The 17,134-nt window shown below is 40.3% G+C and overlaps 1 protein-coding gene across 3 annotated transcripts in view; it reads left to right on the top strand.

The window, feature by feature from the left end:
- Positions 1 to 14,580, top strand: part of HECW1 (HECT, C2 and WW domain containing E3 ubiquitin protein ligase 1) — a 414,968-nt gene extending 400,388 nt beyond the window's left edge. For all 3 annotated transcript variants that reach the window (XM_077269169.1, XM_077269167.1, XM_077269168.1), the window contains 4 exons: positions 1,513 to 1,659; positions 12,607 to 12,721; positions 13,069 to 13,267; positions 14,135 to 14,580. In XM_077269169.1, coding sequence (XP_077125284.1) covers positions 1,513 to 1,659; positions 12,607 to 12,721; positions 13,069 to 13,267; positions 14,135 to 14,246 — 573 coding nt within the window. In that variant the 3' untranslated portion in view covers positions 14,247 to 14,580. The remainder of the gene's footprint in view (positions 1 to 1,512; positions 1,660 to 12,606; positions 12,722 to 13,068; positions 13,268 to 14,134) is intronic.
- The last annotated feature ends 2,554 nt before the right edge of the window (positions 14,581 to 17,134 follow it).

Genomic DNA, 17,134 nt, shown 5'->3' with positions numbered 1-17,134 from the left:
CCTGATATTCGGCACACTGTTTTAAGGGCCATCAACTCCCTGGTATTCTTGACAAACTGCCGCCTTTTTTACTGGAAGGCTTTTTATTCTGTTTTCGCACTCTCTCTTTGTGAAGCCAATAAAACCGATTTTTTACAAACCAACCATTGATCTTCTTCCTCACAGAGATCCCTGGTCAGACATTAAAGTAGGGAACTTTCTTAATCACTAGCGTATGACATTGGGAAGTGTTAGGGGTCATGGGGAAAAAACATTTCTAGAGCTTCAGTCCAAGACGCGAGCTTAGAGTTTGGAACAACAACCCATCTGTGACCGAGCAGTGAAGTTAGAAAGGCCACTCTCTATGACCTCTCCTCAACCACCAAGAAAAAGCTTTGATTATACATCTATCGTAATTTCAGGACATCCAAAACAAGTCGGATGGAAATAATTGATGCCCTTTATGAAATTAAAGTTTGCCTTCGTTGGGCGCTGGTCACACTTTGTGATATACAGTAAATATTATTGTCATTGCAATGAGAAACATTTGTTATTTGCTAAACATTGTGGACATTGTGATGTGCATGCGCTCAGGAATCATGCGCCACCTAGTGGCCATTGTCAGAGTAGATGCCGAGGCATCAGTCCACCCTACAGACCCATCGTATAAAAATATAGATGTACCATATGGTATACACTTTTATGCAATAACCCTCTGTATAAGGAAACGTAGTATGCTGCGTTTTCCTATACGGTTAAAGGAAATCTATCACCTGGTTTTTGTTATCCAATCTGAGAGCGGGGCAGAGCCCCTGATTCCAGTGATGTGTCACTTACTGGGCTGCTTGCTTTGATAAAATCACTGTTTTATCAGCAGGACATTCTCATTGATAGAATAGTAGATTTCCTCTCATGTATTCTTCCATATTCATAATCTCTGTGTAACCATGCCCCCACCACTGATTGGCAGCCTATGCACAGTGTAAACGGATAGCTGTCTGTCCATCAGTGGTGAGGGCAGGGTTGTACAGAGCTCAGCATTCAGAGAACTGTTAGATCTACAGCAGTAGAAAGAATTGTGATTTTATTAAAATTACAACAAACAGAAAGTAAGCGATACATCACTGGAATCAGGGCCTCTGCCTCTACATCAAGCTACTTTCAGATTTGTTAAAGCGGCAGCAAGAACCTGGTGACAGATTCCCTTAAAATAAACAGAATGTACATACCTGTCAGATAGAGGCCCTAAAGAACGCACTGTTGGCCTCCGTCTGGTGAACAGCAGCCTATGGAAATGTTACAGTCTATGTGTGGAAAGCCCCTGACATACAGACTCAGTGTGCACCTCGCTTTACAGAGGGGGTTTTACCAGTCATGTTCTACACCATTGTTTTGTGGCATCGTTTTGTAGAAAAGTTTAGTGTTTGCATTCATAAAAGAGAATATGTTATGTTACCACAGATATTGTAAAAAAATGAAAGAAAAAGGTGTCACTGACTGTGAACGACTGTTCTTGTTTTCTCCATGTGACAGGTCACAGAGCGAGAGCTGAAGTCGGGGGGAGCAAATCTGCAAGTTACCGAGAAAAACAAGAAAGAATATATTGAGAAAATGGTGAAGTGGCGAGTGGAGCGTGGGGTGGTTCAGCAGACGGAAGCTCTTGTACGGGGCTTTTATGAGGTAACGTCACTTGCCATAAGGAGGCAACGGGGAAATTAAATTGTTTCTCTACATTAGACAATCCCACAGAGTTTCCCTTTAGAGTACCACTCCAGAGGGTTTTTATTGCACCGCTGGAATGGCGCTTTAAATGTAATTCCCTTGCCCCATCTCATAGTTCCCTGCCGCCACCTTTCCAGCATCGTTCCTGTCCATCTTTTCATTACATCTCTATGACAGAGTCGTTCTGGCTCTCATAGACTTGCATTGGGCTCTTGTGACTTCTGGCCAGTCAGAACTTACGGGCACAAAATGGCGCCGTGGGACCGGAAAGGCGTTGGTAAAAGGCAAAGAACGGGGGCAGGGGCCTTACATTTAAGGCGCCACTCCAACACTGAAAACAAAGCGTTGAAGTGGTGCTTTAAGTAAAAACATAGCGATCAGCTATAATTTGTGGGGATAGCTGACAAAAAATGAGCCACCAACGAAGGGAAAATGTAGCATTATCCAGTGCTCTTCAAATGAATGTGTTTTCTGAGTAATGCTGGGCGCATCCTCCAGAGCCAGACATGCTCTTTGTAATTGCTCTCCTTGGTTGAAAAGTGAATACTGTTTTATTAGGTGGAGATTATCACTAGAGGACTGCTAAAACCTGCTGCCATGTGGTCCTCTATATACATGAGCTCTGTATAATCCCACCCCCACCGCTGCACATGTGCATGGGTAGAAAGCTGCCAGTCCGTGGTGTTGGGACGCGTATGAGCGCAGAAAATACATCCGTAAAATACGCATAACACACGGCCCAATGATTCTCTATGGCCAAGCTCCTATCAGCCGTATTTTACAGATCCGTATTATACGGTCTTCTACGGCCGTAGAAAATCGCAGCATGCTGCGTTTGTCACCGTATTGCGCAAAAAAATCGCCAATGAAAGTCTATGGGGGCGAGAAAATTACGAATTACACACGGACCAGCAGTGTGACTTGCGAGAAATACGCAGCGGTGTTCTATAGAAAAGCCGGTAATTCAATTGCCGGCTTTTCATTTCTCCTTCACATACCCGACAGGATATGAGACATGGTTTACATACAGTAAACCATCTCATATCCCTTTTTGTTTGCATATTCCACACTACTAATGTTAGTAGTGTGTATGTGCAAAATTTGGGCGCTGTAGCTTGTAAAATAAAGGGTTAAATCGCGGAAAACATTGGCATGGGCTCCCGCGCAATTTTCTCCACCAGAGTGGTAAAGCCAGTGACTGAGGGCAGATATTAATAGCCTAGAGAGGTACCATGGTTATAGGACTAGCTAAAAACATCTGCCCCCAGCCACCCCAGAAAAGACACATCTGGAAGATGCCCCTATTCTGGCACTTGGCCTTTCTCTTCCCACTCCCGTGTAGCGGTGGGATATGGGGTAATAAAGGGTTAATGTCACCTTGCTATTGTAAGGTGACATTAAGCCAGATTAATAATGGAGAGGCGTCAATTATGACACCTATCCATTATTAATCCAATAGGACGAAATGGTTAATAAAACACACACACATTATTTAAAAGTATTTTAATGAAATAAAGACACAGGGTGTTGTATTATTTTATTATACTGGTAATCCTCCTGAAGACCCTCGTTCTGTAACAAAGGAAAAATAAAAAAACAACAATATCTCATACCTTCCATCGCTCAGATCAAGTCCCACGAAGTAAATCCATCTGAAGGGGTTAAATCATTTTACAGCCAGGAGCTCTGCTAAAGCAGTGCTCGTGCCTGTAAAACCCCCAGGAATGAATGGATTGCAGGGGAATGACCTGTAGTTACCTTGAGTTGCGGTGATGCGCCCTCTGCTGGATGTCCTCATGAACTGGAGCCTTGGAAAAGTTCCCACACTCGAGTTCATATGAGGACATCCAGCAGAGGGGGCCTCACCACAACTCAAGGTAACTACAGGTCACCCCGCTTTCCATTCATTCCCCGGGGGTTTTACAGGCACAAGCACTGCTTTAGCAGAGCTCCTGGCTGTAAAATGATTTAACCCCTTCAGATGGATTTACTTCGTGGGACTTGACCTGAGCGACGGAAGGTATGAGATATTGTTGTTTTTTTATTTTTCCTTTGTTACAGAACGAGGGTCTTCAGGTGGATTACCAGTATAATAAAATATTACAACACCCTGTGTCTTTATTTCATTAAAGTACTTTTAAATAATGTATGTGTGTGTGTGTGTGTGTGTTTTATTAACCATTTCGTCCTATTGGATTAATAACACAGGTCAACAAAAAAAAAATTTTTTTCTGGTGTCCAAAATATTTTAATGAATTTAGGGTATTTTTGGGGTGCTGATTCTGAATATGCTATCAGTTTTGCCAGATTGGCTCAAGTTTTTGACATTTTTGGTATCTTATTTATAGCACTTGTTGGTAAATGCGACGCATCATCTCATTAATTTCTTTGGATTAGTACTTGAACTGAGCAGTTCTCAATATAGTTTTGTGTTAATTAGTGTTCTAAAAGTTTGTTCATAGCTTGATTTTTGCACTAACTTTATGTTGTTGTCTGTTTTCCAGTGAAAAGCATGAACTCATCAAGAAGAAGTTGTCTTAACGATCCAGACTCATTCTGTTACATTTGTGGTGAATACACACTGCCAAAACATAGAAGAAACATAACAGACTTCGTAAAAAAAGTGTATTTTGCCTATTTTGGGGTTATGCTTGGGGACCAAGACAAGTTTTGGGCACCACACATAGTGTGCAAAGCATGTATCGAATTATTACGAAAATGGAGCAAAGGACAAAGAAAAAGCTTCAAATTTGGTGTTCCAATGGTGTGGAGAGAGCCAAAAAATCATCATGATGACTGTTATTTCTGTGCAGTGCAAGTGCAAGGATTCAATAAGCATAAGAAACGAAAATGGGAGTAACATGGAATCTGCAAGAAGGCCTGTCCCTCATTGTGAAGATGTGCCTGTACCTGTGTTTACCATAAATAACAGTCATCATGATGATTTTTTGGTTCTCTCCACACCATTGGAACACCAAATTTGAAGCTTTTTCTTTGTCCTTTGCTCCATTTTCGTAATAATTCGATACATGCTTTGCACACTATGTGTAGTGCCCAAAACTTGTCTTGGTCCCCAAGCATAACCCCAAAATAGGCAAAATACACTTTTTTTACGAAGTCTGTTATGTTTCTTCTATGTTTTGGCAGTGTGTATTCACCACAAATGTAACAGAATGAGTCTGGATCGTTAAGACAACTTCTTCTTGATGAGTTCATGCTTTTCACTGGAAAACAGACAACAACATAAAGTTAGTGCAAAAATCAAGCTATGAACAAACTTTTAGAACACTAATTAACACAAAACTATATTGAGAACTGCTCAGTTCAAGTACTAATCCAAAGAAATTAATGAGATGATGCGTCGCATTTACCAACAAGTGCTATAAATAAGATACCAAAAATCTCAAAAACTTGAGCCAATCTGGCAAAACTGATGACATATTCAGAATCAGCACCCCAAAAATACCCTAAATTCGATGAAATATCTTTGGCACCAAAAATGCTGTTGACCAGTGTAATGGATAGGTGTCATAATTGACGCCTCTCCATTATTAATCTGGCTTAATGTCACCTTACAATAGCAAGGTGACATTAACCCTTCATTACCCCATATCCCACTGCTACACGGGAGTGGGAAGAGAGTGGCCAAGTGCCAGAATAGGCGCATCTTCCAGATGTGCCTTTTCTGGGGTGGCTGGGGGCAGATGTTTGTAGCCAGGGGGGGCCAATAACCATGGACCCTCTCTAGGCTATTAATATCTGTCCTCAGTCACTGGCTTTACCACTGTGGCGGAGAAAATTGCGCGGGAGCCCACGCCAATTTTTTCCGCCATTTAACCCTTTATTTTACAAGCTACAGCGCCCAAATTTTGCACATACACACTACTAACATTAGTAGTGTGGAATATGCAAAAAAAAGGGATATGAGATGGTTTACTGTATGTAAAACATGTCTCATATCCTGTCGGGTTTGGGAAGGAGAAATGAAAAGCCGGCAATTGAATTACCGGCTTTTCACACATCTCGCGCTGAATTAAATATAAATACAGTATATATATATATATATATATATATATATATATATATATATATATATATATATATATATATGTGTGTCTCAATGACATATATATATATATATATATATATATATACACATACTGTATATATGTTTTAACGAACATTTGAGCACATAAATCCATTAGATGTCGGTTTTGCAAGCCTGCGAGAAAATATTCCAGTACTTATGCCATACGGATTACATACGGAGGATGCCATGTGCAAAATACGCTGCCACACCCTGCCTACGGATGACATATGGATCACTATTTTGGGAACATTTCTGCGTATTACGGCCGTAATAAATGGACCGTATTTACATACGCTGAGTGTGACGCCGGCCTAAAACTGTGATTTTATCAAAATAACAGCAAGCAGCCCTGCCAGTAACACATCGCTGGATTCAGGGCAAAAGCATGGTGACAGATTCCCTTTAATAAAAGTGCACTAACTTTCAGTCTGCAATCCTCATTTCTTCATTAATTTTCAGACCCCCTGATATACAGCTTGCAGCCTGATCTTGGTCAGATTTTTCTTTTGTGAGAGTGTAATACAGGCTGAATGCAAGGATTAGGTACAGCCAGGATAATGCTGTCATCATTAGCTCATATATCAGTACAGCTTCTATCCTGCACTTATTTCCTCTTTGTGTGCTTTACTCCTTTTCGACACCCTGTTTCTCTGTCCTCCCGTGAGACTATAAATCCTTTCCTCCCTCTCCATTGTTGAGATCTGTTTATCACACCGTGCCCCTCACTGCGGCTATCTTTAAAGGGGTTGTCCAGTTAAAGTAACTCATAACCTGATTGTAGGGTGTCTGACCAATGGAAAATACAATATCCCCAACAAGTTACTGTTATCTCCGTCGCAAAATGGCGTGATAGTCAAGCATGTGCACACCCCATCTATTCTAACAGGGATACCCATTTCATAATTGGTGCAAGTCCCAGCCATTGTACCCCCTCCAATCAACAAGTTATCAGCTATTCTGTGTATAGGTGATATCTTGTTTGCCGTGGCCAACCTCATTAAATAAAAGAGAGGAGGGAGGGAACAGAAAGAGCTCTCAGTATCAGGAGAAGGAGATCTGCTGGATTTGTAACATTTCTGCAAAACACTCAGCTAGCTAAAGAACGTACAGACACTGCAAAAGCAAAATTGTAGAACATTTTTAAAGACGATTATTTGGAATGTTGCTTAACATTGTATTTAGGAAGCAAATGAACAAACAACATATAAAAAATGTGGTGCAAAAGATGTGCCTTGCCTTTAAGTTGGAACCTAATTGTCTGCAAATAAGTGTACCTTATTTCAATGATTTAACCCAATGTCACCAGAAAATCCCATGTTCCATCTTCTTTACTGGAGACAATATTTTATAATCATTATAGGCATAAAAATAAGTGATAACATTGTTACACTCTAATATGCACCTAAGCGCATGTTTCAACCACAAGATGGAGCTGCTCATATTTGTATCAGTAAGTACTTAGTTAATTCTAGGGTGTACAGGCCACATTTATTCTGTTATTAGTTACAAGATGATATGGAATTTTCGCATTTGTAAAGCTTGCCAATAATTATCAAAATTAATGTAACATTTACCATTTATGGAAAAAAAGTTATTTTCCTATACTAAATGTTATAGTAAAACTTGACACCTGGGACGGGTATCAGTGAAAAGATAGCCATTTAAATCCAAAGTTTACTGTCTCCCCAATAATTTTTAAAGACCATAATTGGATTTTATCATATGAGGGTATTATTTCAGTCCTGAGAACAGTCGTTCTGTATTCCATATTAGAGGTGGTGCTTTGAAGTTTGAGAAATCAATGCATTTTACTGGTTATTGAACATTTCCAGTACCTACTCACCCCATTACCCAAAGCTACAAAAACTTTAGATCAACAATTTACAGAATTTGGTGTGCTGGGTTATCCAGATTTGTTCAGGGATAAGACACATGGTGCCTCAAGACAAAATAAGACACATGGTGCCTCAAGACAAAAGTAGATGTGTAAAAATACTGGCGATCACCTAATGAATGAGTAAATCACTCGTTTGCCAAGTGATCATGCCAGCAAAAAGATAATTCTGCAGTACATCACCGCGTGTAAACTGAAGATTTGCTGCCAATAACGTGATGCTACACAGAGACAGAATGATCATTTTAGCGATCTTTTTGTCCCCATCATTGTTCATCGGCCTGTGGAAACAGACTAGTGAGCAAACACAGAAATACTTCTATGTCATCAATCAGTATTCATTTAAAGAGGTCCTCCAATTAACTTTCTTTTTCCTTAAATCTGTGTATATATACTGTACTGTCAGGGTATTAATATACTTTCCTATCGCCATCTTGTCCAGTGTCCAGCTCTGTTCTGCTCCTCTTCTCAGTGACGTCACCGCTATTCAGCCTCTCTCTGGATCACTCTGTGCTCTGTGTGAGCCGGACGTCTCTTTTACAATCTAAGCCTATAAAGCCTCGTTCTCACCTACATTGTAAAAGTCACTTTCGGTTCACACAGAGAACAGGGTGACCCAAACTGTCTGCAGGTTGGTGATGTCACTGAGCAGAGGACCAGAATGCTGCTGGATACTGGAGAAGATGGCGGTAGGTGAGTATAGTAACATCCTGACAGTACAGTACATACAAATGTGCACTGGTTTAGGAAAAAAATCTTAGGAGTGCTTCTTTAATGGCCAGAAATTAGCCTGTGTAAATGCACAACTAGGTATGGGGTTTGTCCACACAACGTATTTTTCAGGCAAACTCGACCTGGAACCTGCTTGAAACACAATTCAAAGACACAACAAAAATAAAAACCCCTTGCTGTGCATAAGTTCAGTCTTTTGTCACTTCTTTGAAAGCCAGGAAGCGGATATGAGAAGTAACATGTTCATTCTTCAAGCAATTTTAGTTGGAAGCCATGGGCTATTAGAAGCGGGGCCGCAGCAAAAACGTAGAAAAAAAACGCCAGAGAAGACACTTCAGGACAAACATCCCCATGGAAAACTCAGCGGGTACGCTGAAATTTATAAGACCCCTTGTACACATACTCTTGGGCTATGTTCACATCAGCATCGTAAGCCTTGATTTCATAACTGCTATTATTATTATCATCAAAATAATGGTAACCGTCACAGAAATCATAGGAGTCCATCAGGTAACAGTGGTATTGATCATGCAATAGGTTCAGCCATGTCTCATGTTTTCCATTTCCATTATATATTTTGCTTCTGCAAGCTTATACATGCAGCTACATAAAAGATAATCAAAATAACAGAACTAAAGAGATTAGTGTGAAAAGGGAGTGTCATTATAATATTACAAAAATAGTTGGCACACTTCTTCTTTCTGAAAACCCTCATGTCGAAATTATTTTGGTTTGCATGTAAAAAATGTCACATCAAAATAACTTTTAGTGGAAATATACAGTCGCTTGCAAAAGTATCAATGCCCCTTGGCATTTTTCGCGTTTTGGTACCTCACAAAATGGAAATTCACTGATTTTTTTTTATTGCAAGTTTGCATCAGTTTATGTAAAGAGGAAACCCAGTTGCATACTAGATGCAAAAACAATTGCACACAAAAGGTGCAACCATTCTTTTCGGAAAAATAAGCCTTCTCCAAGATAAACATAAACTCAGGAGGAAACGGGGTATAAAGGTAAAATAGTTTATTGAACTAGATGGTGGCCTGATTCTAACGCATCGGGTATTCTAGAATATGTATGACAGAACTTGTTCAGTAAACGTAGCATATAACAGCCCACGTAGCATATAGCTCAGCCATGTAGCATATAACACAGCCCACATAGCATATAGCACAGCCACATAGCATATAACAGCCCATGTAGTATATAGCACAGCCATGTAGTGTATAGCACAGCCACGTAGTATATAGCAGCCACATAGTATATAACACAGCCCACATAGTATATAGCACAGTCCACATAGTATATAGCACAGTCCACTTAGTATATAACACAGCCATGTAGTATATAGCACAGTCCACGTAGTATATAGCACAACCCACATAGTATATAGTACAGTCCACGTAGTATATAACACAGCCCATGTAGTATATAGCACAGTGCACGTAGTATATAGCACAATCCATGTAGTATATGGTACAGTCCACGTAGTATATAGCACAATCCACGTAGTATATAGTACAGTCGACGTAGTATATAGTACAGTCCACATAGTATATAACACAGCCACGTAGTATATAGCACAGTCCAGGTAGTATATAGCACAACACACATAGTATATAGTACAGTCCACGTAGTATATAACACAGCCCACGTAGTATATAGCACAGTGCATGTATATAGCACAATCCATGTAGTATATAGTACAGTGCACGTAGTATATAGCACAGCCATGTAGTATATAGCACAGCCACGTAGTATATAGCATAGGCACAGCCCATGTAGTATATAGCACAGCCACGGAGTATATAACACAGCCCACGTAGTATATAGCACAGCCCACGTAGTATATAGCAGTGGGCACCATATCCCTGTTAAAAAAAATAATTAAAATAAAAAATAGTTATATACTCACCTTCCGGTGGCCCCCAGATCCAGCCCAAGAGTTAGCGATGCTCTCGCCAGGTCCATTCCCAGTGATGTTTTGCGGCAATAACCCGTGATGACGTAGCGGTCTCGCGTGATCCTACATCATCTGGGGTCATTTCACAAAGCATTACCGGGAACGGAGCTGCCGAGAGCATCGCTAGGATGGGCATAGGCAGCATCAATAGTAAAGCCTGTCGCTGATTGGTCGCTGCCGGCCGGGCGCGACCAATCAGCGACGTGCTATTTCCGTTACAGACAAACAGACGGAAATGGACCTTAGACAATTATATATATAGATGTCATAAAAGTCACAACTGACGTGAAAGAGGTGTGTAAAAGACAGATAAATGGAAACCAGTCTGAAGCATACAAGAAAAAACACACCACATCCAGTGACGTGTGTGAGTTTTACTGGGGGCAAGAGAGGCACACAACCAAACCATAAATCAATATCTAAATCAAACCAAGTGGAAATAAATTTAAAGTTGGGGGAGGAACAGATGGAGGAAGATCAGGCTGGCTAGAAATGCCAGATTGCAGGACCCCAATGCGTGTTTCGCATATAGAATCCGCTTTCTCAAGGGGATGATAGATGGGCTGGCAAACAGGAGCGGTTACGTGACCGATCACACGGTCCAAATTCCAAAACATTTAAATGTTTCCCCTTAAACCACTTGAGTGTTGCTTTACCAGTATGATTTGGGTCATTGTCTTGTTGAAAAGTGAACCTCCATCCCAGTCTCAAACCGCTGACAGACTGAAACCGGTTTAGCTGAAGAATATCTCTGTATTTCGCACCATCCATCTTCCCTTCTACTCGAACCATTTTTCCCATGTCTGCTGTAGAAAGACATCCCCACAGCATGATTCTGCCACCACATTTCACTGTGGGGATGGTGCCTTTGGGGTGATGAGCGGTGAGGGTTTGGTGCCAGACACAGCGTTTACCTTGTTGGCCAAAAAAAGTTACATTTTGGTCTCATCTGACCATAGCACCTTCCTCCATACATTTGAAGAGGCTCCCACATGTCTTTTGACAAACTCAAAACAAGTCTTACAATTTGTGTGTGTTTTCTACCCACTCATCCATAAAAGTCACCACAAGAAAGTTTACGACTTATTGTGGACAGATACACCAGTCTCTACTTGGGAACTCTACAGCTTCTCCAGGGTTACCTTTGGTCTCTGTGCTGCCTCTCTTATTAATACCCTCCTTTCCCGGGTTGAAAGTTTTGGAGGTTTGTTGTGTTACTATGTTCTTTCCATTTGATGATAATGGATTTGATGGTGCTCCGGGGGATCATCATCTGAGATTGGTATACTTTTTATAGCCCAACCATGACTTGTTCTTCTCAGCAACTTTGTCTCTTTGACTTGTTTGGAGATCTCCTTGGTCTTCATGGTGTAGTTCGGTTAGTGGTGCCTTTTGCTTACCAGAGTTGCAGCCTCTGTGGCCTATCAGAGAAGATGTGTATATACTGACAGACATGTGACTTGTGAAGGTAATTGTTTGCACCAAAAATCTTTAAGGGCTTCATATCAAAAGGGGTAAATACATATGCACATGCCAATTTTTAGTTATTTGATCCCATAAATTTAATTTATGTCTATCATAGTGTGGAGGGGATCATACAGTGTGGGAGCCATCATACTGTGTGAGGCATTACACTGTATGGTGGCCATTCTACTGTGTTGGGGGCTGTTATGCCATCATTCTGTGTGGGGGGCGATCATACTGTGTGGGAGCATCAAATTGTGTTAGCGGTCACTGGTGGCATCATAACATGTATTGGAGAACTGTGGGCGCATCATACTGTGAGGCAGAGGTCACTGTGGTGGCCTTACAATGTGTGTAGGGGAACCGTTTGGTACATCATACTGTGTGGAGGTCTGTGGGAGCATTAATAGAATTGCATGGTTTTAAGAAATGGGGCAAAGTTAAATTATGCTAACAATTGGGCACTAAATATTGGCATAAAGTAAGCAAACCAAGAGTTGGCATCTAGAAGCATCTGCATGTCTATCAAGATGCACCAATTTTATCATCCGGCATGAGACACCATAGTAAATGTGGCACATCTCCTGCTTATCTGGTTTAGTTTTAAGCTGTTTAAATTCAAGACAATGAAATAAATCAGCCTTTATGTTCTTATGTGGCATTATCAATGGCAACATGTCAATTTCCTTTTGAAAAGAGAGCCAAAATTGGCATATCTGAAAGTGGCTTTATTTCTTTCATAATATATTGTTCTTATTTCAGGTTGTAGACTCCAGACTTGTCTCTGTGTTCGATGCTAGAGAGCTAGAACTAGTCATTGCTGGTACAGCAGAAATTGACCTAAATGATTGGCGTAATAACACCGAATACAGAGGAGGTAATGTACACTAATTTTATACATTGTACCATTATTGTAAAGTAAAAAAGTGTATTTGACCCTCTATTGCAATTCTGGGTGAATTCAGTACGCTGCTCTGTTCCTGTAGATAAAATTAGTATAAGGCTGGGTTCATAGACGGTAGCATTTAATGCATCCATAAAGGTAAAAGTCACCCCATTATATTTCTACTGTCATTAAGAACCATTCCTAGTTTTGGATATAAAAGTTGTTAAAAAGACTTTAGGTAACCTTAAACAGGTTGGTTCTTACGATAATACATAAGAAAAGATTATTTATAACAGTTTCTGGTATAACAATCTGCAATATCATTCTTGGTTTTCCAGGGTATCACGATGGCCACATTGTCATCCGGTGGTTTTGGGCGGCTGTGGAAAGATTTAACAATGAGCAGAGGTTACGACTTTTACAGTTTGTGACTGGGACATCTAGTGTGCCATATGAGGGGTTTGCAGCACTGCGAGGGAGTAATGGACTCAGACGCTTTTGTATAGAAAAATGGGGAAAAATAACATCTCTTCCAAGGTAATGGTCTTAATGTATATGTAATTCTAAAAACTATCTTGTCACATTATGAACTCAGTCTCTTATGATAAAACTGAAATGCATTTTATAGAAAGAAACCGTTCCCCTAGAACGTTAGCCCGTAGAAGTTTGTTCTTTCAAGAGCAGGTAGCCAATTCTCACTGTATAGCCTAAATGAGGTCTCCTATGAATGTGATGATTTTGATCTAGCAAGCTCGATCCTACGCTCAACGGACGCCAGAGGATTTCCAAAGTGACCCCTTCGGCTTCATTGAAGTGAAAGGCTCTGTCAGGGCTCTATCCAAGTTTCCATCAGAATCCTGATTTCTAGGGTCTCCAACAGAACCCCCTTTCGTTGTGCTCAGTGGAGAGCACTGTATGATCCAACACTGCACCCTCTAATAAAAGCAGCGCAGTGATATCGCAAAAAGGTGGTTCAGATATCCTAGATCCTAGGCATGATCCTGGGCAACCTAAAGGTTCCTCTGCCCCATATGAGAAGACCAAACTTTACACTTATTATATGAGGTTCTAGTTACATGTCTGGCATTAGGGCGCTGGAGCATCATGATACTTTCTGGTTCTAAGTTCACCATGCTTTGAATAAAAATAAAGTATAATATAAAGTCTATTAAACAATTATGTAAATGGAATGAACAGTGAATATCACTATGTTGGTTTACAGAAAGTTTAATTTATTGCAACCAGACGCCAAACTATACATAACCTTTCATGGTAGTCTGTAGCTTGCTCATGGAGCCTAAACTGCAGGCTATCCTTAAAAAAAGCATGGCTGGTGAAGTGGTTTTGGAAACAAAAAGAAAACAAAATGCTATCCTTCATCATCTTTCCATTGTTTTTGTATAGGGCGCACACGTGCTTCAACCGCCTGGACCTTCCTCCATACCCATCTTACTCCATGTTACATGAAAAGTTGTTGATAGCAGTTGAGGAGACAAGCACATTTGGACTTGAATGAGCAGATGCAAGAACTTCTCCTATTTTCCTGACTTCACCTTCCTATTCCACAGGCACAGGTTGTCGTTGTGGTCTTGTTTTCACATTGCATTTTTATTTAATTACTTATTTATTTATTTTCCTTTGGCGTTCTTGTTACATAAGGAGCTACTTATAAACGTGCATGGGGAACTGGTTCCCTCCGAGATCTTATCTTTGTGCTTTCCTTCTCAGATTTCAGCAATCTACAAAGCCGTATGCAATATAAAAAAAAAACACAAAAACAACCGGACTCAAGGCTCTGTATATCTGTGCATACCTTCAAAATAAAGTTAAAACACAACTGCGTAAAGCAATTCTTTGAACTAATATTTGGTTGTGATCAAGAGGAATCCCGCACCTTATGCTCAAGTGATTTCAGATCTTTCCATGCGTCCAAGTTTTTGTTCCCATCTGGGTAATGCAAGAATGTAGCAAAAAAAAATATATATATGTACATATATATTCCATCAACAAAACCTGTTATTTAGGCTGTGTTCTGTAGAGAAACAAAGAGTGTGAATTAAAGGATTCATCTTAAAAAAAGGCAGCAATGATGCCAAACGTACCCCATTGAGTTATCGGTAAGGTATTCTTCATTTTACTAAAAAAATGGCACAACATGATGGATCTTCCTAGAGGAGACTAAGATGCAGGTTCTAAGCTGTACATTAAATTGTATTTATTAAAACGTCTGCATTTCGAGAGTTAAATTATTCTTGTGACACTAAACTGTGAAAATATACAAAATGCTACCATTTGCAGCAGATTGTAAAATAAAACTCTACATTGATGCCATTTTAAATATTAGAGCAGGGGTGGGGAACCTTTTTTCTGCCAAGGGCCATTTGGATATTTATACCATCATTGCAAAATACCCTGCTATATTTGCTCATTTAATTAACTCACCACTAAGTTGTCCACGGTGTCATATGATGGAGAGACATGACATAAACATAGATAACACTAGAGGTGAGCGAGCAGGAAAACATCATTTGCCGTTGCTGTGTGGGCCTCCCCATAATGGCTGCAGCTATGACATCTTGCACATTCTCATACCTTGTACAGTAGGGGTCAGTACCTGGGCCATCACAGACCAGTGATTCCCAATGGAGCACAGTTTGTACAATAGAGCCAATTTCCGTCACCAGAGTCACTTCTTAAATCTCTGTCTTTGTGCTCACTTTCCCGGCTGAGTGCTATCTGATGTTTTATCGGATTGCATTCGGATCAATGTTTTTCTATGGGGAAGTGCAGACCTGCTATGTTTTTTTTTTCATGCCAATTTGGCATGAGAAAAAAAATAGCAGCATACTGTGAGTGGCTCCAGAATTTGGCGGATCAAAAACAAGTCTATGAGTGCGTGTAGATATTAGACTGCACTCGGATGTCATTTGACTTCATTCTGATTTCTGTGGACTCGGACAATGGAGAAGATGGAGAAATTAGGTTCGCCATCCTCTGCACACCTGTGATACAAGTCTCGCATGCGAGAGAATTGGATCACACTAAAGATGACACTTGCTTCAAACTCTTACAGAGCTTGAACTGAGTGTCATTAGTATAATCGGCCCTATTCTCTCACGTGACCCCGACGTTCTCCAGAGTGGGAGCTGCCATGGTCAGCGGGATCCTCTCTCTCCTATAGAGTGTAAAAATGGTTTAACCTACATCTTTTATATGAGGTAATGCAGAAATGGGGAAAGTGCTCCTTGTGTCAATCTGTGGATCTAATTTCAATGCCAGATCGTGCCCCTGATGAGGTTGTACATAGGAAGCACAACACTGGTGAGGGTGTCTGAGACCACTAGAGACGGCTGCAGATCCGACCGCCAGTTCCTAGGTGTATACTATTGGAGTGAACGTTTGAGAATGAGAAAAAAAGCTCAAAAAATATTTCTCATGATGCAAGAGTATGAAGGATGTCCAAAGTCAAGTAGATGAAGAGTTTTCTTATTGTATTATTCGTTGTGAAGTTGATCCAACTCCTTCCTCAGATACATTATACAGGACATCACCTCTGATCTTTAAAAGGGTCAGTGATGACATTACAATTAGCATCACACATCATAAGCAACAATAAATTAATTTAACAGCAATTAGTTCATTTAAAACGTAGCTAAAAAATTACTAATAGTAATCGCCACCAAATTGTTACTCCATATAGCTCCACTGGCAGCATCCGGAATATTCCACAAGCTATTTCTGATTGTCAAACGTTTATATGACGTAATGTAATGTATAATCTGGTTCACAGAAAATATAATGATCTGTGCAATTTTATTACAAAAAACTTCCCATTGTACCTCAGGGTTGTCCACTACTAATGATTCCAGGCAGGGAAATAACAGGCCGGACATTTTAGGGCATTGTATCAGAACTTGTGCAGTTCATCAATACGAAAGTGGATCAGTCACCAGATTTCACAATCCGCCCTGCGTCCATTATACTGGCGTACTTACTGGTAAAAACCTGGTCTATTTATAAGTAATGTATGCAGTTTGTACTGTGAAATCTGGGGACAAGTCTAATTTACATGGAAAATAAAATTTGGAAATATTCTGATAAACATACATGATAAACATTATCCAAGAGTAATGAAGGCTACGACTCTCACCCATAAAACTGTAGCTTTCCTTTATTAGTGCATTTCAGGGATACAGATGGAAGAAGAATACACAGCCATTGACATACTGAGGTTTCACATTACCCCATCACTTTCACATGCAACAGTGACTGACAACTGTTTAAATGTCCTCATGTTCATGGATGTACTGGGCAACTTTCAGAGTTAGGCCATGTTCATACGTTCAGTATTTGGTCAGTATTTTACCTCAATATTTGTAACACAAAACCAGGCGTGGGTGATAA

This window comes from Ranitomeya variabilis, chromosome 6 (genome assembly GCF_051348905.1).
Source record: "Ranitomeya variabilis isolate aRanVar5 chromosome 6, aRanVar5.hap1, whole genome shotgun sequence".
Taxonomy (NCBI): domain Eukaryota; kingdom Metazoa; phylum Chordata; class Amphibia; order Anura; family Dendrobatidae; genus Ranitomeya; species Ranitomeya variabilis.
The sequence above is the reverse complement of the archived record's forward strand: the minus strand, read 5'-3'. Positions and strand labels throughout refer to the sequence as shown.